This window comes from Bemisia tabaci, chromosome 5 (assembly GCF_918797505.1).
Source record: "Bemisia tabaci chromosome 5, PGI_BMITA_v3".
In the NCBI taxonomy this organism is placed as follows: Eukaryota; Metazoa; Arthropoda; class Insecta; order Hemiptera; family Aleyrodidae; genus Bemisia; species Bemisia tabaci.
The window spans coordinates 40,239,519-40,259,788 of NC_092797.1; the positions used below are offsets into that span (position 1 = coordinate 40,239,519).

The window sequence follows — 20,270 nt, forward strand, 5'->3', positions numbered from 1 at the left end:
TCTGAAGCAAACCACACTGTGCCCTCTTCCTCTTGTTCGCCGGAATGCGCGCTAGTTCAGATTTTTCATTTATTCTGATGAAAGTACGTGGCATGAATAAACACTCCGAGCATCCCCCCAATAAGGACCGCTAGCACGCACCCGAATGCATACGCGTGACGCCGCGCCGTGAGTGATAACCGAGAAGTCTCCTCCGAAAAATCAGGAACAACAACAAAAAACTCTGTTAATAAAATATCAATTATCGCGCTTAACTGAAATTTTACGACCAATTTTTTTTCACTTCTCTTTTTTCGGGGGGGAGAGGGGGAGGGGGGGGGAGAGTGCGCCAAACGATTCACGGGCACGGCGGAGCCAGGTGCGGGGTACGGGGTGGGTGGCACGCCCCCTCCCCCTCCCCACCCCCATCCGAGCGTGCGACACAGTCGTGCGGGGAGCAACACGAGTCAGAAACAGCAGATATTCGGGGATTTTTCGTTGGAGTTAAGTGGTTGTTACCGAGTGGTTGTTAGCGTGGCTAATCCACATCTGCCGCGGGGCAAAGACAAAAGATCCGAGACTAATCGCTCTCTCCAATTCCGCCGCGCTAAAATATGTACAGTTTTATTCGACTTGTCGTAGCCTTTATTTATGTCGCTTTATTTTTGAAAAATTAAACCCGGGGACCAAACGTCGGGATTGATGTGGATTTTTACTGGTTTACTCCCGTTTTCCCGGCGGCTTTGACAACTTCAACGTCTCGCGGAGAGGACTCGTTATTTCGGATTACGGCCGCGCGGAGCTTCCCTTTTTGTTTTATTTTTAATTGTGAGCGTAACTTCGGGACTTCATTGAGAGGAAAGAAAAAGAAACGAGCCCGGCAGGAACAAACAAACAAGCGGCGTTTTGTTGGAATGATTATATTTATTACGCATTATGCTATTTCTGAAATAATAGATGGAGCTCAGGTTGAAACCGACTACCGTGTAGTTTCGACACTTATTCACAAATTATTTGATTTGATGCGTTGAGAAAACGAGGATGTTACATTGTTTAGGGTTTAAAAAATGAGGTGAATATGCAAGAATTACACGAACCAAGATTTCACCCAGCGGTGTCACGATACAATTCATGTATCGATGTTAATATTATCAAACTACGTACCTAAGTTTGCGGCAATGCAGACCTATTTTCATAATACATTCTTTTAGTGGAAAACTATTCATTATCGTTCCTAAAAACTTCAGTATTGGCAAGTTATTAAATTAGGAGAAAAAAATGCTGATTCTGGCAGTCCATTTGACTTGCTTACTCTGTATTATTTCGACAAAGATCCTACGGGCTGATTATTGTAATTGATAGACAATGTGATAGACCATGAAGACAAAAAGGATATGGAGGGAATCTATTGGTGGGAGCGGGTGGTTGCAATGGACAAAAGACGTAGGTAATAGACTAACTAATGGCAATCCACGACAGGTCCGATTGTTCGTCCATCATTTACCCTTTAAGTCCATAAGAACCACCCATCTCAACCAATAGGTTCCATACTCCTTGTGTCATCTTTGTCTATCGCTTTATCTATCAATTTCAACAATCAGCCCGCAGCAATGTATAAAAATTAAAATATTGGAACGAAAACTTTTGTATGAGATATTTGAGACATTTTCCAAAAGGCAGACCCCTTGTTTCCCAGCAAACCTGGTTCTTTTCCGCACATTTTATTCATATGAAATTGGTTCGGACGCAGCATAGAGAAAAAAAAAGGAGGTGTTTGCATTTCGGGCATCTTGGAATTTTTTTGATGACGTAGGTCGGTACAACGACGTTTATCATCGATTTTCTCGGAAATGGTGTAATTTATGGAAAAAAGTCATTCTATAAAAAGTGCTTGAAATCGTATCATGAGTTGATTTAAGAGAAAAAATCGGACATCATGGTCCGTTTTTCATATTTCAAATTCCGGATTTCGCTGGCCAGGTTGTACCGACCTACGTCACAGGGTAAACAAACCTCAAAATGCAAACACCTCCTTTTTTTTCTATGCGGACGCAGTATCGGCACTGCTCGCTAAATTCCAAGAGCTTGCAAATACTTAAAGAGCGCGCCACCTAACCGTGTGGAAAGGGTCAAAAGAGGAGGCCGCGAGGCCGGAGAGGGTGGGCGGGGGGGGGGGGGGAGTCGGGAAGGTTAAAGCGCAGATTTATTGATCAAGTTTTATGATCACAGATCAAAGAGTCGATGGGCATAATTACTGCCACTCAAAAAGGCCGACCATCTTAACACTTGTGTGTTTTCGTTACGCTGTTTGAAGCCTCATTTTTTGCTCTTTGATTGTTCGTACGTGCAATTATGCTCCCACACGCCTACACACGTGCACGCTCGCACACACTGACGCGTTCCCGTGTCCCTGCACCCCCCCCCCCCCCGCTCGTAGGTAGAAGGGGAGCTGCAGTTGCGTACGGCCCCAATTCGGCCATTAAGAAATAATTCGATTGAACCGAACTTCGGAATTTTTGAGAATGCTCTGCGGTCAGCTATGCGTTTGAAGTTCTGGGCCCGCCCACTTGCGATGGACGTAAATAAGTTTCGCGCGTCATATTGGACGATTAAGAGCACTGTTGACCAATCAGAGACGAGAGTCGGTGGATTTTTTCATTGGATTTGGGGTTATGATGTAGAAATACGCGTGTCAAGGACGCACGCACTTTTAAATTCCGTGACCTGAAGAGAGCAATTTCAATGAAGGTCGTTTAACCGCCTTATTGCTGATGATGCCCGAATGAGAAAACGGTTTTCTAAATTTTGTCCTCGCAATTTCATAATTTAAAAATTTGAGGTTCGAGTTTTTTTTAATTTTCACGATGAACATCTTTCGAATGATGTCCACCCTCTTTCTCGAACGTTTTCCGACCACCAGTTCAAGAGAGTTAAATTTTGAGTATTCGCACTTTCTTTTAAAACACCAGCTTCTGGGTGAAAAACCGACACAATTCCATGAAAATTATGTTGTAGCCTCCAAATACAATGATTGATCCCAAAAACAAAGATCTTTTTTCCGATTCTAGGACTAGTACTTCACTTTTCTTTTGTTAAACCCAACTTGCTGAAAAGTTCGAACAGCCTTATAGGGTTGATACTTGAGGGTTACCATTGTTTTTTGTACAGTCTTGGAACACCAGAAATGTTACGTAATTATTTTGAAAAAGTTACGTTGGTTAAAATGTATAGTTACAAAGAAAGGAGGAACGAAAACTTACCGTCTTTCAATTTCTGTTCTGATGATGAATCATCCATATCGTGCCCCCTGAGAGATCTGGAAATAGCGCTGACTGAAGGAGCTGTGCTTCTGTCACAGAGACCATCTTTGATTAATCTGCAACAAAAGAAATTGACGCAACATTTTTAACAACATACTTCTCATCGCTTCATTTAGATAGTTTTACGAAGAAAAGCACAAAGCATAGTGAGACATTCCGAGTTTCTTTATGATGGTATGAAAGGATAACCCATCGATAAGAGCGCGAAAAATCCTTTAGAGAATTTATAGGATTATGCCTGATTTTGTTGGACTTTTTCGTAACTTAGAAGCCGAGACCGTCTGCTATTATTATGATGCTAGTCTAGCGGTCTGCGAACATCGGACTGAAGATGATGTACAGGGTTATTCAAAAGTCACGCACCACTGGCCATGAGGGGGGTGGCCATTTGAAATTTTTGAGTTGCCCTCCGCCGCGCCCCCCTCCCCCGAGGGGACCAAAAACTGGAAAGTGCCTAAAAAATTTTCCCCTTCGATATGAGGAAAAACGTCTAAACCGCAAATCGATATCATGATTAGAACTGAAGTTATGGCCAGTGGTGCGTGACTTTTGAATAACCCTGTAACTCCAATTTTCTTGGAGAGCACAGAGACAATCCAGCGACGTGTACATGCAGAAAACATCGCTGTGGTGTTTTGCACGCTATTTATTCCGATGAAAATTTTGGGAAAAATGAAGGAGAATTCTGTCGCACTTCAAAGTCGAAAAGATCTTCTATGGGCGTAGCTGTTAAGGACCCAGGGGGCCTGGCCCCCTAGAAAATTTGAATTTAAAATAAAACCTTCAATTTTCCAGCGACACAATGTAAAATTAGAAGAAAAGAAGAGAACAATCATTTAAATCATATGAAAATTTGCATCAGGGTAGCCTCTAAATTATTCTTAAATACAGTCAATTTTTCAACATTTTCGGGGTAGATTCCCGCTTTTTTTTTGTGCGAGGGAGGGGGGTATCATTCCACATCCCTTAGACCTCCCCCTGAGTGAGGTTAGAGCTAGGGATCATTTTGGGGAGGAGACCCAGCCCTCGCCCTCCCCCCCCCCCCAGAAAAATGATCTCCCATCGTCCCATGTCTCCCCCGTCTGGACTGAGTGAAACCAAACCACGCGAGTGCGCACCTGCCAAAACATGGGCTATTGAGGGTAGTGCAATTATAATGTTGCACTTCGACTGTTCGACGACTCCTTTTTAATTTAAAACCATTAGCGCAACTAAGTTCGTGCGAAGCCATTACGCGTCGGCACTAAACTTTCAGACGATATAGGCAGACGCCACAGTGGAAAGTAAGATGCGTTTACTATTAGCACTCGGGAGTATTCGGCATCCTTACTCCTCGTCTGGAAAAGAATTCGTAATTAAAAACACGGTCCTAATAGAAAATTAGGAGAGGCATAAAAGCGCAAGAACAGGAGAGGAAAACCGCACGGAGGAACCCCAGCTCTAACGGAGGTACATAATATGGAGCGCTTAATCTGTGTGACGCTATGAGCGCGCCGTGCATTAAAAGAGCGGTTTCAGAGTCGCTCCGAAGTGTGTGCGGTTCTGCGGTCATGGATCCCTCTCGAAATGACGTCATCAAAAATGGTTTGACCGACGATTATGGGCTCGGGGTCTCTTTCATCTATGCCGGCGGCATTGCCACCAGTGGCGTGGCGTGAATTGCGATGTATCGATTGTTATGCCATTTAAACCTATGGCAAAGAATCGATTATTAAGGTGTTCGCTGCGAACACCCTGTTTATCGATCCTTTTCAATAGGTTTAAATGGCATAACAATCGATACATCGCAAAGCACGCCACGCCACTGATTGCCACCGCACTGATTCAGGATCCGACGACAAGTCCGCCGTGCGACGGGAGACAACAGTAAGTGCATTTCAGCGGAGAGCCCGGGTTAGCACGAATCTTATGCACTCCGAGGGTCACACCCGAGGGTACTTACTGCTGTTTTCTGAAGTACCGCAGGTTTCTGACTCGGTTTCGCACGCTCTTCGGCTCGCAGTCCCTGCATGTGCTGGAGGCCGAGCACTGCAATCCGCACAGCTCAAAGCACCACCGAAGATCCTAGACTCCCAGCCCTTGAAAAAGAGCATACGAAAAAAACGAAGACGGAGTTCTGTCTCTCTTTGATTTGTGACACGGTGTTACACTCTATTTCCTACTTCAAGTACCACACAAGTGGCAATCTTGCGATTTTCTGTTGCAGTTGGGGTCCTCTATCCCTCTCAGTCCCCCACTGTACAACCAGCCCCAGGCAACCGTGGTTTGTGACCATCAAACTCGGGTCGCCTAGCCGGGAATCGACCCCGGGACCCCCTGATCATGCCGCCATACTTTCAGAAAAAAAATAAAAAAACTTGAACTATTTTCTTCGCCGTAGTCTGCGAATTTAAAATTTATGCGCATTTATCATAAATGTTCTTATAATTTTCCATCTTCGAGTTCAAGTGTTTCTGCAATTTTTTTATTTGTAGAGAGGGACGTGAAAGTCTCCGAGAATTCCACAAAAATTAAAATCTATTTCATTTCTCGAAATTTGGGTAGAGACACTACTGAAAAATGATACCAAAGAATTTCTAAAACGTGGCAATGGTTGGCACATCAGTTGTGCCTCCCACAAGTTATGAAACTGACCTGGTGCTGATGCGCTGAATTAATAGCATGCATTACTACTACTTCTACGAAGACCCCTGCCACCACAATTGAATGAAATTTATTTCTATATTACCTATAAGGTGTTCTGGAGAAAAATAACGGAAGTATAAACAGCGAAAAAAAAGCACGGTTATCCTAGAGGCACGCGGGTTTTGTCACACGGGAATCCACAGTACTAGAACTGTGAATTTTGGTGATTGCAACGGTGGAAAAATTGATATTGTCACGCCTAATGTGATGTCACTGCGAGTAGGATAGCAAAATATCTAGACTCGATAAACTTATCTAAATTCGCGATTTTAATCTACCACGCAAAGGAAAACTGGGGCTTTCCCATATTGCTCGGAAATATCGTCTCTTCTGATGTAAGAGAGTGTCTCGTGTTCCTCGTGAGCCCTGTTTCACATTAAACTCCATCCTCTCTGGGTCTCTTGCGGAAATCGAGATACGCCCGTACGTCAGAGAAGCGAGGGTTATATACACCTTAGGAGGAAGTTTCCTCTTCCTCTCCTTCAAGTAATTTCTCTCCCATTGAAATGTTCATAATGTAGGTTGAATTACGAGAGTAAAATTTTCTGAAAAACCCGAAGAAAAATACTCCCAAAAGTCCCTGAAAATTCGGGTTGAACTCGGCAACGTCTGAAGGCTCATATTGCATTCTTCCTATTATAAGGGAGGCAATACTACCGGTAATTGGGCTAAACTTTGCAACAAGGAACTACAATCTCAGGCTAATTCATAAAAGCACATACCTGCACACGGAGACTAATGGCACATATGTTGTCTCTAAATTGAGCCAAAGACTGTAGTTCCCAATCGCAAACTGTAGTCAAATTATCTTGTGACATCGAGATCGCGTGTACCCGTAGAATAACTTCTTCTTATTCTTCCTGTAAGTCGCGACATAACGTGGTACACGAAAAGAGCACAGCACTATTCAATTTTCAGGGAATGTGAAAATATTGGGAAATCCCGAAAAACTGGGATCGGAATCTGCTTGTATAAGTTCCGGGAATCCCCTCGAAGCTGCGCAGGGAGGGACTAATTAGGACGGACCGTGAAAACGATAGACGGGAGCGGTTCGGAGTCCGGATGGTCATCCCGAGCAAGGGTCTCGTACAACGGGGCTCGAACGACCGCTTTTATTTTTCAGGGAAAGGGCCGCGATAATTCATACAAAAGAAAGGGATAGTTTCTGCGTTGTTGTCCTGTCCCGTCAGGCAGGTTGCCCTTGTTCGATCCACCGTTTTTCCGCGAGTTAATTAGACTGCACCGTTGTCAGATTCAGTCGATAAATAAATGTGCTATGGTAGGAACTTTAAGATATTATTGTAAAAGAACCTATAATGATGTAGTTAATGGATAGTTTGCTGAGTTTTTGAAAAACGTGTGTACACACGCTTTCTTTTCCCTGAATGATTGGATCTACTCGCGCGAGATACACTGAAAAAAAAACCACTTTGGACCTAGAGTCCAGACTCTTGAAAAATTGACAAGAATAAATACTCTTGATTTAATCGGATTTTTGCCTGAATCAAAACGAAATCCGCTTAAATTAAGAGGCTTGGTTCTTGATTTAAGCTAGATTCTGATTGAATCAGAGTACTTTTCTTGTCGATGTTTTTAAGAGTCTGGACTCTAGATCCAATGTGTTTTTTCTCTAGTGTACATTTACAATAATCATAAGAATTAAATGAAATTATAATTGAATCAGTTAACATTATATTTGAGAATCTCTTCTCCTCTACGTAAATCAAAATGGAATTATTTTTCAGTACAGAGTTTTGCGCACGTTTAACTAAGGACTTGACATTTGCGTCGTCAAATTATAAAAAGAAGAAAATAAAAATAAAGTAGATTTAAATAATTACATCTCGAAGAACATTTTCTTCTTTATTTAAAACGAATCTGCTATTTCTTTAAAAGGCCAAAATTCGCTCAAAAGAGAAAGTAGTGAGAGTGTATTATCACACGGCACTTCTCTCGTAATTTTCACGTAATCATCTTTCCTCATGCATAAAAACTACCTACTACATTACGAGCGAAAACATCCAAACTTTCATGCTTTACTTGAATAAAATGGTGTTTGATTTCTAACTTTAACTATAAATTATAAGCATCTTCGTGTCTCTCTTATTTTTTAAGATGTTAATCTTAAAAACAACCCTACGATACTTTGTCATGCACAAATTAAAGGGTAGAGGTAGACTTTACATAATTTTGAGTAACTCAATCTGTAATCAGATCGTAAAGCTTTTTGAAATTCATGCGCCAAATCTAAAAGTAAAGGAAATTAATATACCCAAGCTCCTCATATGGCTTAGCCGGACCTGATTTTCAAAGATAGGTACTCTCAGCTATAATCGTTTTTGCCGATTTTTTAGGTCTTTGAATCAAAGTCTACGCCACTTCCAGTTTTGTAAATTTGCATAAAAATGTGTACTATTTCAAAATTATTGTAAAGATGTTAAAATTTCAACTCACTTATTCCTCGCATCTGCAACAGCTTCGTCACTGCAACATTCAATTTTCAATCAGCTTTTGTTCTAATTAGAAATTACTTTATTTTAAAGTGAGTTTTTAATCATATTTTCGCAAAATTACTATGAATCAAATTTAAATGGTACTTTATTATGAATTTGATGGAATGCGGTGATATCAAAAAATTCATTTTCATTTCAGGTAACATTTCAAAAACTGCATTCAAAACATTCTTGGTATGCGTCTTGAGAGCATAATATGCTTAAAAATATTTCAGATTAAAAATGACATATAATTTTCACAAAATACCTAACGCATGAAAGTGGACACTATCGCACAGATGTGTGGAACAAGACAAGTTTATAGGCGAATTTTCAGTGCAGATGAACCCATTTAACGTAAGATCAATCAAACTGGGTTAAATCACGTGTAATTTTTGCCTGCCCTTACAGTCAATCCCTAAATTTACCCTTCGCTTCCATGATTTTTAGACTATACCTCAAAAAGTCAGATACCTAACACACCACAGATCAATAGGACAGTATGGGGAAGAACCTCTCTGATTATTATTTTCTTTTATCCTAATTCATTAGACGTCTTGGCAACATTGCAGTTCTCTTTCTGACATTCGGAAAAGAGGCAACTTAGGAGACAAAAGATCCTTACAAAACGGGAAAGAAACCAAAACTACTTTCTCTCCCTGTTTTGACTCGGCAGTGATTTACGTCCCTTTAGAATTTCCAGAAAACGGGAACCTCTGAACAGTTTTAATTTTCATGCAAAGCAGGAAAAAAGATCGGCCAGATAATCTGTTCGGTGCCCTATATTTGTGTCACTGCATGTTAACGTTTATGATAGGTTACTCCAGCAAAAATATTGTTACGGGAACTTTAAAGCGATTGATTTATAGAAAATTTTCATCGATTAGAGATGTGTTTTGTACTTTCTGAAAAGACATAGACAAATATTTCAAGGCAACATGAATAGTCGGCAAGCAGTGATGTATAAAATGTCCGGAACCACTCGTAACTTCCTTTCATACTGCTGCACTTAGCGTGCTTGAGTTGTAAATAGAACCAAATAGCACACTTTTTGACGACAGGGAAATACATAAATCTTGGCTACAGTCTTGGCTGGACCTTAATTTTTGGGGTCTAACCAAAATATATATGATGAAATGTCCATTTCTAATTTATTGCGGCTATAGACTCTAACTAGAATTAAACGGCTGAAGCCAATTGCATACAATTAATCAGGAATGATCATTTCATCCAAGGATTTGGCTTCGCATGTCTTATTTGTGCGGATGCTCGAAGATGCAGTCATCTAACATTTCAATAGCCAAGGTCGAAAAGTGAAATGCGTGTCTCTAATTGCAAGGTTGCAAATCTCCACTCATGTTTCATTTTTTTTTTTTTAAAAAAAAGTACCGAAGAATTTTCCTCGAAATTTTCCACGAATTTTCTGTCATGTAAAACATTCCTGAAAAATTTCAAAGAGAAATTTATGTTAATTTTTTTTGAAGAATAAACATAATCGAAGATCTTGAAACGTTGCAACGCAGATAATCATTTGCTCACTAAACGGCCATTGATTTACTTCAAGGGAGATAATCGCAAGTTCCAGATCAATGTCTGTCGGTGGAATTCGGAGGTCAAGGATCTTATCCTCGATTATGTCAAAGCCGTCCTCACACGATCAAATCGAGCGCTTCAAAGTGGGTAACCGATGGTATCGGGCAAACGACTCAGGACTCAAGTATTATTTTCAGCCACCAACAGTCATCGGTTATCCACTTTGAGCATCTGAAGACGGCATCGCGGGCCCCCGAAATTCCACCGACGAACACGGATCTCAAACATGGCGGCGGAGGCCATAGAGTACATAGAGTCGTAATGTAAGTGGGTGAGCTGGCGCCACTTTTAAGCATTTTCCAGGTCCCGAATTTCGAGACTCCTGTGTGACGCCGGGTCACTTTTTCGATACATAATCGATTGTTTGCGATACACGGGTACCCGGCCATCCGATGTAAACAAAGAAGATAGGGATCACCACGTATTCCGCACCGCCGTTTTGGATCGAACTTGTATCGAAAAAGTGACCCGAACTCGGCGCACACCGGGCTCGGAATTCGTCGAGCAGAACATGGCGCCAGCTCTCCCATTTACGTTACGACTCTATGTGCTCTATGACGGAGGCGAGTGGCTGTGGTTGGGGGTGGGTCATAGAGTACATAGAGTCGTAATGTAAATGGGAGAGCTGGCGCCATGTTCTGCCCGACGAATTCCGAGCCCGGTGTGCGCCGAGTTCGGGTCGCTTTTTCGATACATTTTCGATCCAAAATGGCGGTGTGAAATACGTGGTAATTCCTATCTCCTTTGTTGTTGTTGTTGTTGTTGTTGTTGTCATCGGATGGCCGGGTACTCGTGTATCGCGAACAATCGATTATGTATCGAAAAAGTGACCCGGCGTCACACAGGAGTCTCGGAATTCGGGACATGGAAAATGCTTAAAAGTGGCGCCAGCTCTCCCACTTAGGCCTTGTCTCCACGAGTCGTTTCACGAGATTTATCCCAGGGAAAAATCCCACTTACGAAGTTGGGAAAAATATTGAGTTAATCAATATTTTTCCCAGTACCAAGTATGGTACTTGTACCCCTAGGATCCACTGAGAGAAGAAGAAGAAGTGAAAACGAATTGTGCGATATTTTATTCATTACTACATTGTTAATGCTTGTTTAGTTAAAAAATGTATCTAATTGTCAATTGAGTGCAATTATTATTTTAGTCGCGGTTAAATGCTCGAATTTAACTAATTTATCTTCCCGCGCAAACTAGTCGCAGGACTGTATGAGCCCCGTCCCGTGGAGACGGTAACTGGGAGAAATCCCAGAAGTTTCATTCCTGCGATTCGAACTTGGGACAAATCCCATGAAAAGGTCCCGTGGAGACAAGGCCTTACATTACGACTCTATGTACTCTACGGCGGAGGCGGGTGGCTGTGGGTGGGGGTGGGTGGAGGTAATGAGGGGTTTGAGACTGACCTATCGCGGATCTCCCAGCTGAAAATGCTGGGGTTCTCGGCCTTGTACTGCTCGATTTTGCGCTCGACGTCGGGGGTGGCGACGCGGGGCTTGGAGCCGCCGATGACGCCGGGGCGGATGCTCCCGGTCTCCTGGTAGCGGTTGAGGATCTTGGAGACGCAGCCGTGGGAGACGCGCAGTTGCCGCGAGATGACGCACGGGCGAACGCCGGCCGCCGCCATCTCCACGATCTTGAGCCGGATGTGGTTCGGCAGCGGGCGTCCGTTTATGAACACCCCGCCCAGTTGGTTGACACGGCCCTGACCTGCGAACAGAAATCCAATCACATCATCCATCAAACATCCTTCCAATTCAAATAGGTATTAGAAACAGCCCATCTATTCAAAAAACCAGCGACGGGTAAACAACACTAGAGTCCCTTTATACCCAAAGTCAAGACAACTCACTTTTGGCTACCTTTTGGTTGGGCTGAAATTGGCCTTAAAAAAACCCAATTCTGATTGGTTCTCGCTCATGGAGGCCGAAACGAGTGCACCAAGATGGCGGTACCTCGAATGTGAACAAGAATAATGAAAATATTACCTAATTGTGGTTTATCAAGAGTAAATTGTTATTTCCATCGGTCCAAAATGAAAATAGATTAAGAAATTATTCACAAACCAATCTCATTTTCTTTTTAATCGATCAATTTGTTGATGTTGTTTTTGTGTGACAGACATCGCAGGATTCCTGATCCTTATCCCTCAATATCGTTCGTTTGGGTGCACTCGTTTCGGCCTCCATGGCCAGCCAAGGCCGGCTGCCAGTCAGCTGATAATCGAGTTGTCTTAACTCTGGGTATAAAGGGACTATAAACAACACCACTAGTTACCGAAAGGGTACCTATAATGTGGACTACATTCTGCAATAATACCCGCTACGTCTGGCTCATTTTAAAAACAACACATATCGACGGTGAAACTACCAAACCACGTATCTCGTTTGCGGTGTTTAAAAATCTACGCTCACATTTTATTTTTTTGAAGTAGACCAAATCACTATCATTCCTTGAAATTTTCACGGAATTTTCTCCGCACAAAGAGGAAAAATCACAGAAATTTTCAAGACTGGATGTTAAGTAGTTTTTCATTTAAAAAATAAAGTATGACAGGAAGTCTGCGACGTCGCAAACCGAGATACGTGGTTTGGTAGTTTCACCGTCGATATGCCATTGGTTCCCGTATGCAGATGGTGCTTTTATGGAAGATCCAAAGACAGTAGTTCTTTATTGCAAAATGTAGGTAATCTAAATGGGGAGAGTATGGAAGTGGCGAAATATGGGAGCTCTTTGGAACCCAAAAGGGCAGCCAACCCTCCAACACAAAAAACACTAGAAAATGCCTCTTTCAATCTTCAGATTCCGATATCAAACCAAGATGACCAAGAGTGTTCATAAATAAGAGTCTCTGCAAAATTGAGCGAATGTATGCAAAAACTAAGTTGCACACGTGGTTTACAAACGACGGGCCGTGTTCTGGATAATTTGAGTTCATAGGTTGGGTGACCCTTTGGGCCCTAAGAGCTCCCTGACTTAGCCTCCAGAATTATCGACATGTCCATCCTCCCCTCATGTAGGTACTCTTGTAACCGAGGCCTACCTCTGATACATTGATTTTGCAATTCTGAAAGTCAGTGGTTACACACTGCGAATTTGACTGCATTTTGCAATTCGCACCTATAAATTCTGGCTCTTCTGAAAAAACATTTATGCGCATTGGGAAACTAATGGCACATACGTTGTTTTTAAACCGGTCCGGAATTTATAGTTCCTACTTGCAAAATGTAATTCAATTATAACTTGGTGAACGGAATTGTCCCATATCCCGGTCCCAAGACCGGGAAAAATATACGTAATATGGGACAAGTTTCCCTGCTTGGATTTCAACCAAGAAGGGGTATTCTTGGTTGAAATCCAAGCAGGGAAACTTGGACACAAAAATATGCCCAAACACTCACATTTACACTGTAATTAATCCCACGTTGGAGAGCCATAGGGAACTTTTTCTCTTTCCGTTCCCGGCTTTCGATTTTTCCGAGAAGCTTTGATCCCTAATCAATACCCACCCCAAATTCGTCTGTCAAAAAATGATCTATTAATAATACATAAATGAATGGACTATAGCCTTATAGCACTCCGTAAAAGTATACATTCTCTTTGTCGTTATACCGAAGGTGTAGGTTTACGATTACAGCTAGAGAGAAGGCTATTTGCAAAAACGGAGAAGAATGGAAAGGAAAAGTGCAGTTTTGAAACAAATTACTTATTTCTCCGTCTGAGCAAGTAAGCGAGTAGCTGTACATTTAAAAAACTAGACATTTTGGTTATTAAACCTCTCAATCATTTGACTGACTCAACGCACCCGAGAGACTTGAACGCTCGGTTAAAAAAGCAAGCATAATCGGTACTCGATATTTAATAATACTCATATAACTCAATAACTCACACTTCCACTCATTCTGTTGATACTATCACGTACCAGCGCTCATAGCAACCGAAAGACTTGAACGCCCGGGTAGAAAAGCAAACCTACACGTAACGCATTATGAATAATTATTTGAATTATTATGATATTTTAAAAGACTATATTACTTTACTCAAAATATTAATCATAAGTTAGATGCTGTTAAGGCTCAAAATAACCGAGAGACTTTAACGCCTGGTTAGAAAAGCAAACATACACGTAATGTATTCGTAATAAATAATTGATTATGATACTTCAGAAGACAACCAGGACTCATAACTTTTACTCACATTTTACGCATACTTTTGACAATATCAAGGCTTAGAAGAACCGAGTAACTTTAACGCATTGTTACAAAAGAAAATCCACACGTAACGCATCATTAATAAATAGTTATTACGATACTTTAGAAGACTTTCAAATGGATTAATGTTCGATGCACACTAAATCAAACAAATTCACCCTCTTGTAACCCTAATTTTTCTCAAAAAGCATGCATTAAAAGATTAAAACGAACATATTCCTAACTTTTCTCACTTAGAGGCCTGTCAATACTAACTATGCATTTTTTAGTGATTCTAATTAATTGTGAACGGAAATTAGTTTCCGCTTTAGTCATGTGCAAAACATGCGGAAGTGCAACTAAAGAGCCTGCGTTAATAATCGATCACCGCATGAAATGCGAAGTATCGGAGGGGAGAAATTGCAAGAAAGTTATCGAAAGCCGAGTGAAACGAACTGCCGCAGAGGGTGCGAGCGAGAAAAAGGTGCGAAGGAGCAATTACCACCGATGAAAAATGGCTCCGGACTCCCGGTTTTCCTGCCGAACCAGCTTCAGAAATTTCTAATTATTCGATCTTTCGGGTGAGCTGGGTTTTTTTCTCGCATAGTTTTTATGAATCAAGAGCCAATTCAATCAAGAACCGTCGACGAGGAGGCCAGGGATATAAAAATAAAAAAAAAAAAAAAAAAAAAAAAAAAAAAAAAAAAAAAAAAAATGCAGAAAACGTGGAGGTCACAGCGCGGCGCGGAGAGAAACTGAATGGGACCGGGGAGGTAATGAGAAACAGTGCGGCGTGGCTTGCTTTGCGATATATCGATTGATCTGCCATTTAAACCTACGGAAAAGGATCGATTGTCAGGGTATACCTTAATAATCGATTCTTTACCAAAGCTTCAAATGGGAAAATATCGATAGATCGATCATTCACGCTTCGCCACTGAATGAGGGGGAGCGGGAAAAAGATGACGCTGAGTTTCCCAGATGTTTAGTTTGGAAACAATGAAAGTGAAATAAGTTGAAACACTGACGCAGGTAATAAAGAGAATGCGCCAGGGGTGGGGGGGGGGGGGGGTGGCGAGGCACCTGTAGCTCCAGAGCCTGGCGGCGGCGTCTTTCATCACACTCTGAGCATGAATCGACATTTTGATACTTTTTATGTAGGTAAATGATATCCTCTCTGGCACTGCGGCCGGGCTATTGGTTGTGCCGCGTCACTTGCGCTTTCGATACGTGAAAACTACCTCAAAATTTTGATTATTATTTTTCTACTTCTTGCAGGGGTTTACGCTCTGATTATGCTGGGAGCGACTAGGAATAGAATGCGAATTCAGGATTTCTTTTCGATTTGATGCTGGTTCTTCAATTTCTCCTCAAATTTGATGTAGATGATGGCTGTGCGATACTTTATCTGATTACCAGTGCTTATTTATGCTTATTTCATAAACGCGTTTTATTAAGTTTCTCATCAATCACTTAATAATTCGATTCTTTTCTCATTTGGTATTAAATTTGGCTTAACAATCGGATACATTCGTCAGCACGCTCTCGCCATCTGTCAAAGAGTACCACGTTCGCGAATGAAGGAACGAATGGGTTGCATTTTTTAATGAGGAACTACTATCTATGACTCATTTTAAAAACCATGTTATGTTCCATCAGCTTCCTCATGCAGATAGGTGTTTTTGTAAATGAGCCAAAAATAGTAGTTTCAAACTGCAAAGTTTAGTTAAGAAATATTGATTACCACTGTTACTAATTTAGGGTATCATTGTTCAATAAGCCTCTCTCAATTTTATTATTTTTTATTTTTTATATTTTACCCAACCTAGAAAAAATGTAGGTATAAAAAAATACAGCAACACAAGTCGAAAAATTCTTATTTTTGATTACGATGTTCGTAATCACCGCCCATGTCTTAATGTTTGAAAAAAAAAACCAACCAATTTTTCTTGGAATTTTCGGAGAGATTTTTCCCCTCGCTCAGAAGTATCAACAGAAAATTTCGAGGATATACGTTGATTAGTTTTCATTCAAATAAATAAAATATAATCCGGAATTTTGAGAATTGTTCAGACCTGTTGTTACCACCATCTGAACCCAAATCTAATCAAACACCATAGAGCCCAAAATCTGAAGGACGGTGGAATTGTCTAAACATCACGAAACGAATTCGCAGCTGACTAGTTTCATATTTATTTGTCTATTCGTAATATTGAGATATATTGTGCCTCATCGCGCGCTGCGTAAGATGAGTTGATGGAACCGCGCTCAAAAAAAGAGAGAAAAGCCGATAGGAGTAACGAGAGGCGGGTACAAGAGGGCGGTGACAACATTCAATTCACTCTGAATAAAAAAGAAGAAAAAATGGAAAAAAAGAAAAAGAAAAGAAGAAAATCTAATTCAATGAAAATGGAAACCGACAGCAGTTTTCCCAGCCAGGCGCGCTAATGATTCAATACTTTTCCCTTTCATGAGCCGGTAGGAATCTCGCGGCACGTTTTTCGTCCGCGCTCGACAGTGCTGGAAATTGGGCATTATTGGCAAATCAAGTCAAGATTGATGTTGATAGCGTTGGATTTCTGCTCGCAGTCCGCGCAAAGAGGCAGATCAATGCTACCGTGCTAAGGAAAAACGCCTTATGATACTTCAGACGTTGCCAGATTTCCCTCGATAAAATACGAATTCCCTGGCACGCGGATAAATATTTTTCTTCCAGTTTTATAGGAAATTTTGTTCACAATTTCACCTAAATTTCCTGCAAATTTCAAGGAAAAATATTAATAACTTTCCTTAAAAATAAACATTTTATCGAAAGAAATTTGGCAACTCTCGGATGTTCCTACGGCGTTTTTACTTAGCACGGCAGAATGGAACAAGGATCCGTGTTTTACTCTTGCTTAAGAGATTAATTGGACGTGTTCACGCAAAAGAAGCTATCTGCTATTGATGACCTACGTAGATAAACTTCTTTTACTTTGCATGAATGCGTCCGATTTAAGAAGAGTGAATTGCGAACCCGGAAGGTATCGGATCAGCGCATCGCATTTAGCAGATGGGAACCAACTCAAGTACATACAGCGTTATAAAAATAGTTTTGAGCTACCTATACATATAGTTTTTTTGGTTTGGCTAATGATTTATCCTTGTTTAGGACACATTAATCCAAAACAATGTTTTACTGTTATGGTTGAATACTTCATCAAAATTGTAAGACGTCGAATTTGTGGAAACCACAGGACAGCAAAACAAAAACCTGTAGGTTCGGTTGAACAATAATAAAGTCAAACAGTTTGGAAATGAAGGTATTATCTCTACTCTAGATCTACACGACTATACTGCCGTGCTAAGTGGAAACGCCCTATGAGCATTCGAATTTTGCCAATTTTTCTCTCAGAATATATTAATTATTTAAGAAAGTTCTTTAAAACGATATTTTTATTGACATTTTCACACTTTTTAGATCATATTACGAACGAAATCCGCTGAAAAATCGGAAGAGAAATATTCACAAATCTTCCTGGAAATTTGTGATTTGTCAATGCTTGATGGCTCATACGGTGTTTCTCTCAGCACGGCACTGCCGTGCTAAGGAAAAACGCTGTATGAACATTCGAGCGTTGCCAAATTTCCTTCGATAAAACGTTTATTTTTGAGGAAAGATATTAATGTTTTCCATTGAAATTTTGGGAACTTCAGGTGAAATTGCGAACAAAATTAGCTGAAAAATTAAGCGGAAAATATTCAAAATTTTACCAGGAAATTCGTGTTTTATCAAAGGTAATTTGGCAACGCCTGAAGGTTCATACGGCGTTTTTCCTTCGCACGGCAGAATATGATCCCAGTGCAATTTTTACAGAGATCTGGCAGCCCGGTTGACTTTATGCTCTTAGGTAGCGGCATCACAAACGTTTTATTTCTATGAATCCGGGCTAAAGAGTTTTCTTGAAAACGACTTTGAGTGTCGTAAGCAAACACAGCGGAAAAACTCTTGGGCAAAGAATAACAGGCTGACTGGAGAAAAGATTCCGTTCCTCGATGGTAAAATTTCGTTTTGAGACACAGGTCAATCTTTGGTCCAGTTAGGCATCAGTCCAGGCTAGAAATTATTATTCAAAAACCGGCCTGCTTTCAACAATAACACGTCTGCCTTTGAAAACGCACCAGGCCAAGGGCACGAGAACAATGCGCTCCGGAGAGCCGTTCGGTCAGAAGGAGTGGACGGGTATTTTTCATCCGCCAAAATGTCGCGTCGAGCGTTCGGAAAACTGCCCGAGTGCTTTTGTCGGCGCCTCGAGCCTGCTCGAGAAAAGGAAAATATTTTGGAGGCTGTGCCAGGCCGTGCAGCCAACAAAAGTGCATCCAGTCGTAACTGGATTGTGTTTTGGAAACTCGTCTGCAAAGGCAAAGCCGATTTCCATGCGGGAAGGGTTGATTGGCGAGACGGGTATGATGAGACATGAGAGGGACTGCTCGAGACGGTTTTCCCCGGGGCCTGGATTGTCGCGGGGAAGAAAATCGTCGACGCGGAAGGAGATGGATCTTTGGATCTATTGAAGGGACACGAAGTCAACTGCAGCTGGCGCGGTCGTTGGCTTTTCCTTGAATTTTCCTCCTCAAAAACCGTGGGAAGGAAAATATGCACCGACAAAATCGCTGCGATCGATCCGGAGACAGTGTATTCTAGAGACCCTGCTCTTGCTACCTTCCGTAAGCCTGTGTCACACTATCAAAATACTCCATCAAAATGTCAAGGTCAAGTGCTGTGATTGGTCCAAGTCATCGAATAAGCCAATCACAACACCTGACCTTGATATTTTGATGGCTAGTTTTGATAGTGTGACACAGGCTTCACAGTGTACAAGATACTTTCGGGAGTATATGCTCATATTCGCCTGACGATTACTGATGACGGAACAATTGGTTTATCAACCCTAATCTTATTTGCAAAAACTCAACGCAAAGAAGAAGGGGTTTCTCGCCCCTTTATAGGGAATCTGGGGATTTATAGGCACGTGACTGAAATGAAATCTTTTGAAGATGGGTACACGCATCATGCAAAAGTTTTTGCTTGAGTTTCGAGATGGTTACAGTAATACCGATCTGGAGACAGTGTATTCTGTAGACCCTTCACTACTGCTGCCTTTCTTAGAGTGTACAAGATACTTTTGGAAGTCGATGTTCTTATTCGCCTGACGATGACTGAACAATTGGTTTATCAACCCTGATCTGATTTGCCAGAACTCAACGCAAAGAAGGAGGGGTTTTCACCCCTTTTTAGGGAATCAGGGATTTTATAGGCACGTGACTGAAATGAAATCTTTTGAAGGTACAGTACACGCAACATGCAAAAGATTTTTATCGAGTTCCGAGATGGTTTCAGTGATACAGCTTTGAAAATTTTAAATTTTCCACACGTAAAATATGCCTGGAAGTGTGCTAAAATGTAAGCTTTTCATTTATTACTGAATCGCCGAAACCAGCTTGGAGCTTAAGCTAAAAACTATAATAGAAGCTCCTCTCATTACGCGGTAATATTTAAACCGTATATCTATAATAAATTCTCCGGAATCCTAAAAAAAGTGCATATTTTGTCGCCTTTTTGCCGTAAGGGCGTATATCTCGAACTCCGCAAGAGCCCCAGAGAGCATGGGTTCATATGTAAAACAGGGCTCAAAAGAAAGTTGAGATGCGCCCTTACGTTGACGATTTGGACAAAGTTTTTAACAGACACGCACCAAGTTGCATCAAGTTTTAACCAAGAAAAGTGAGGTTTTATGTATCAAGTTTGAACCGAGAAAAATCGGTTTTATGTATCAATAAGTTTGACCCGAGATAATAAGTTTGAAGTATCCAGTTTGAACCGAGAAAAATGAGTTTGAAGTATCCAGTTTGAACCGAGAAAAATGAGTTTGAGGTATCAAGTTTAACCAAGAAAAATGAGTTTGGAAAATCAAGTTTGAACCGAGAGAAATGAGTTACTGGACCTATTTTTGGAATTTGCGCTTCA

General features: G+C 41.2%; 1 protein-coding gene across 3 annotated transcripts in view; it reads right to left on the reverse strand.

Moving 5' to 3' along the window:
- LOC109040873 (paired box protein Pax-7) overlaps nucleotides 1–20,270 on the reverse strand; it is a 36,078-nt gene that overhangs the window by 11,053 nt on the left and 4,755 nt on the right. For 2 of the 3 annotated variants that reach the window (XM_019056972.2, XM_019056970.2), the window contains exons 2-4: nucleotides 11,480–11,783; nucleotides 8,439–8,468; nucleotides 3,240–3,355 (exon numbers count right to left, since the gene is read on the reverse strand). In XM_019056972.2, coding sequence (XP_018912517.1) covers nucleotides 3,240–3,355; nucleotides 8,439–8,468; nucleotides 11,480–11,783 — 450 coding nt within the window. The remainder of the gene's footprint in view (nucleotides 1–3,239; nucleotides 3,356–8,438; nucleotides 8,469–11,479; nucleotides 11,784–20,270) is intronic. The other variant, XM_019056971.2, reaches the window with a different exon arrangement.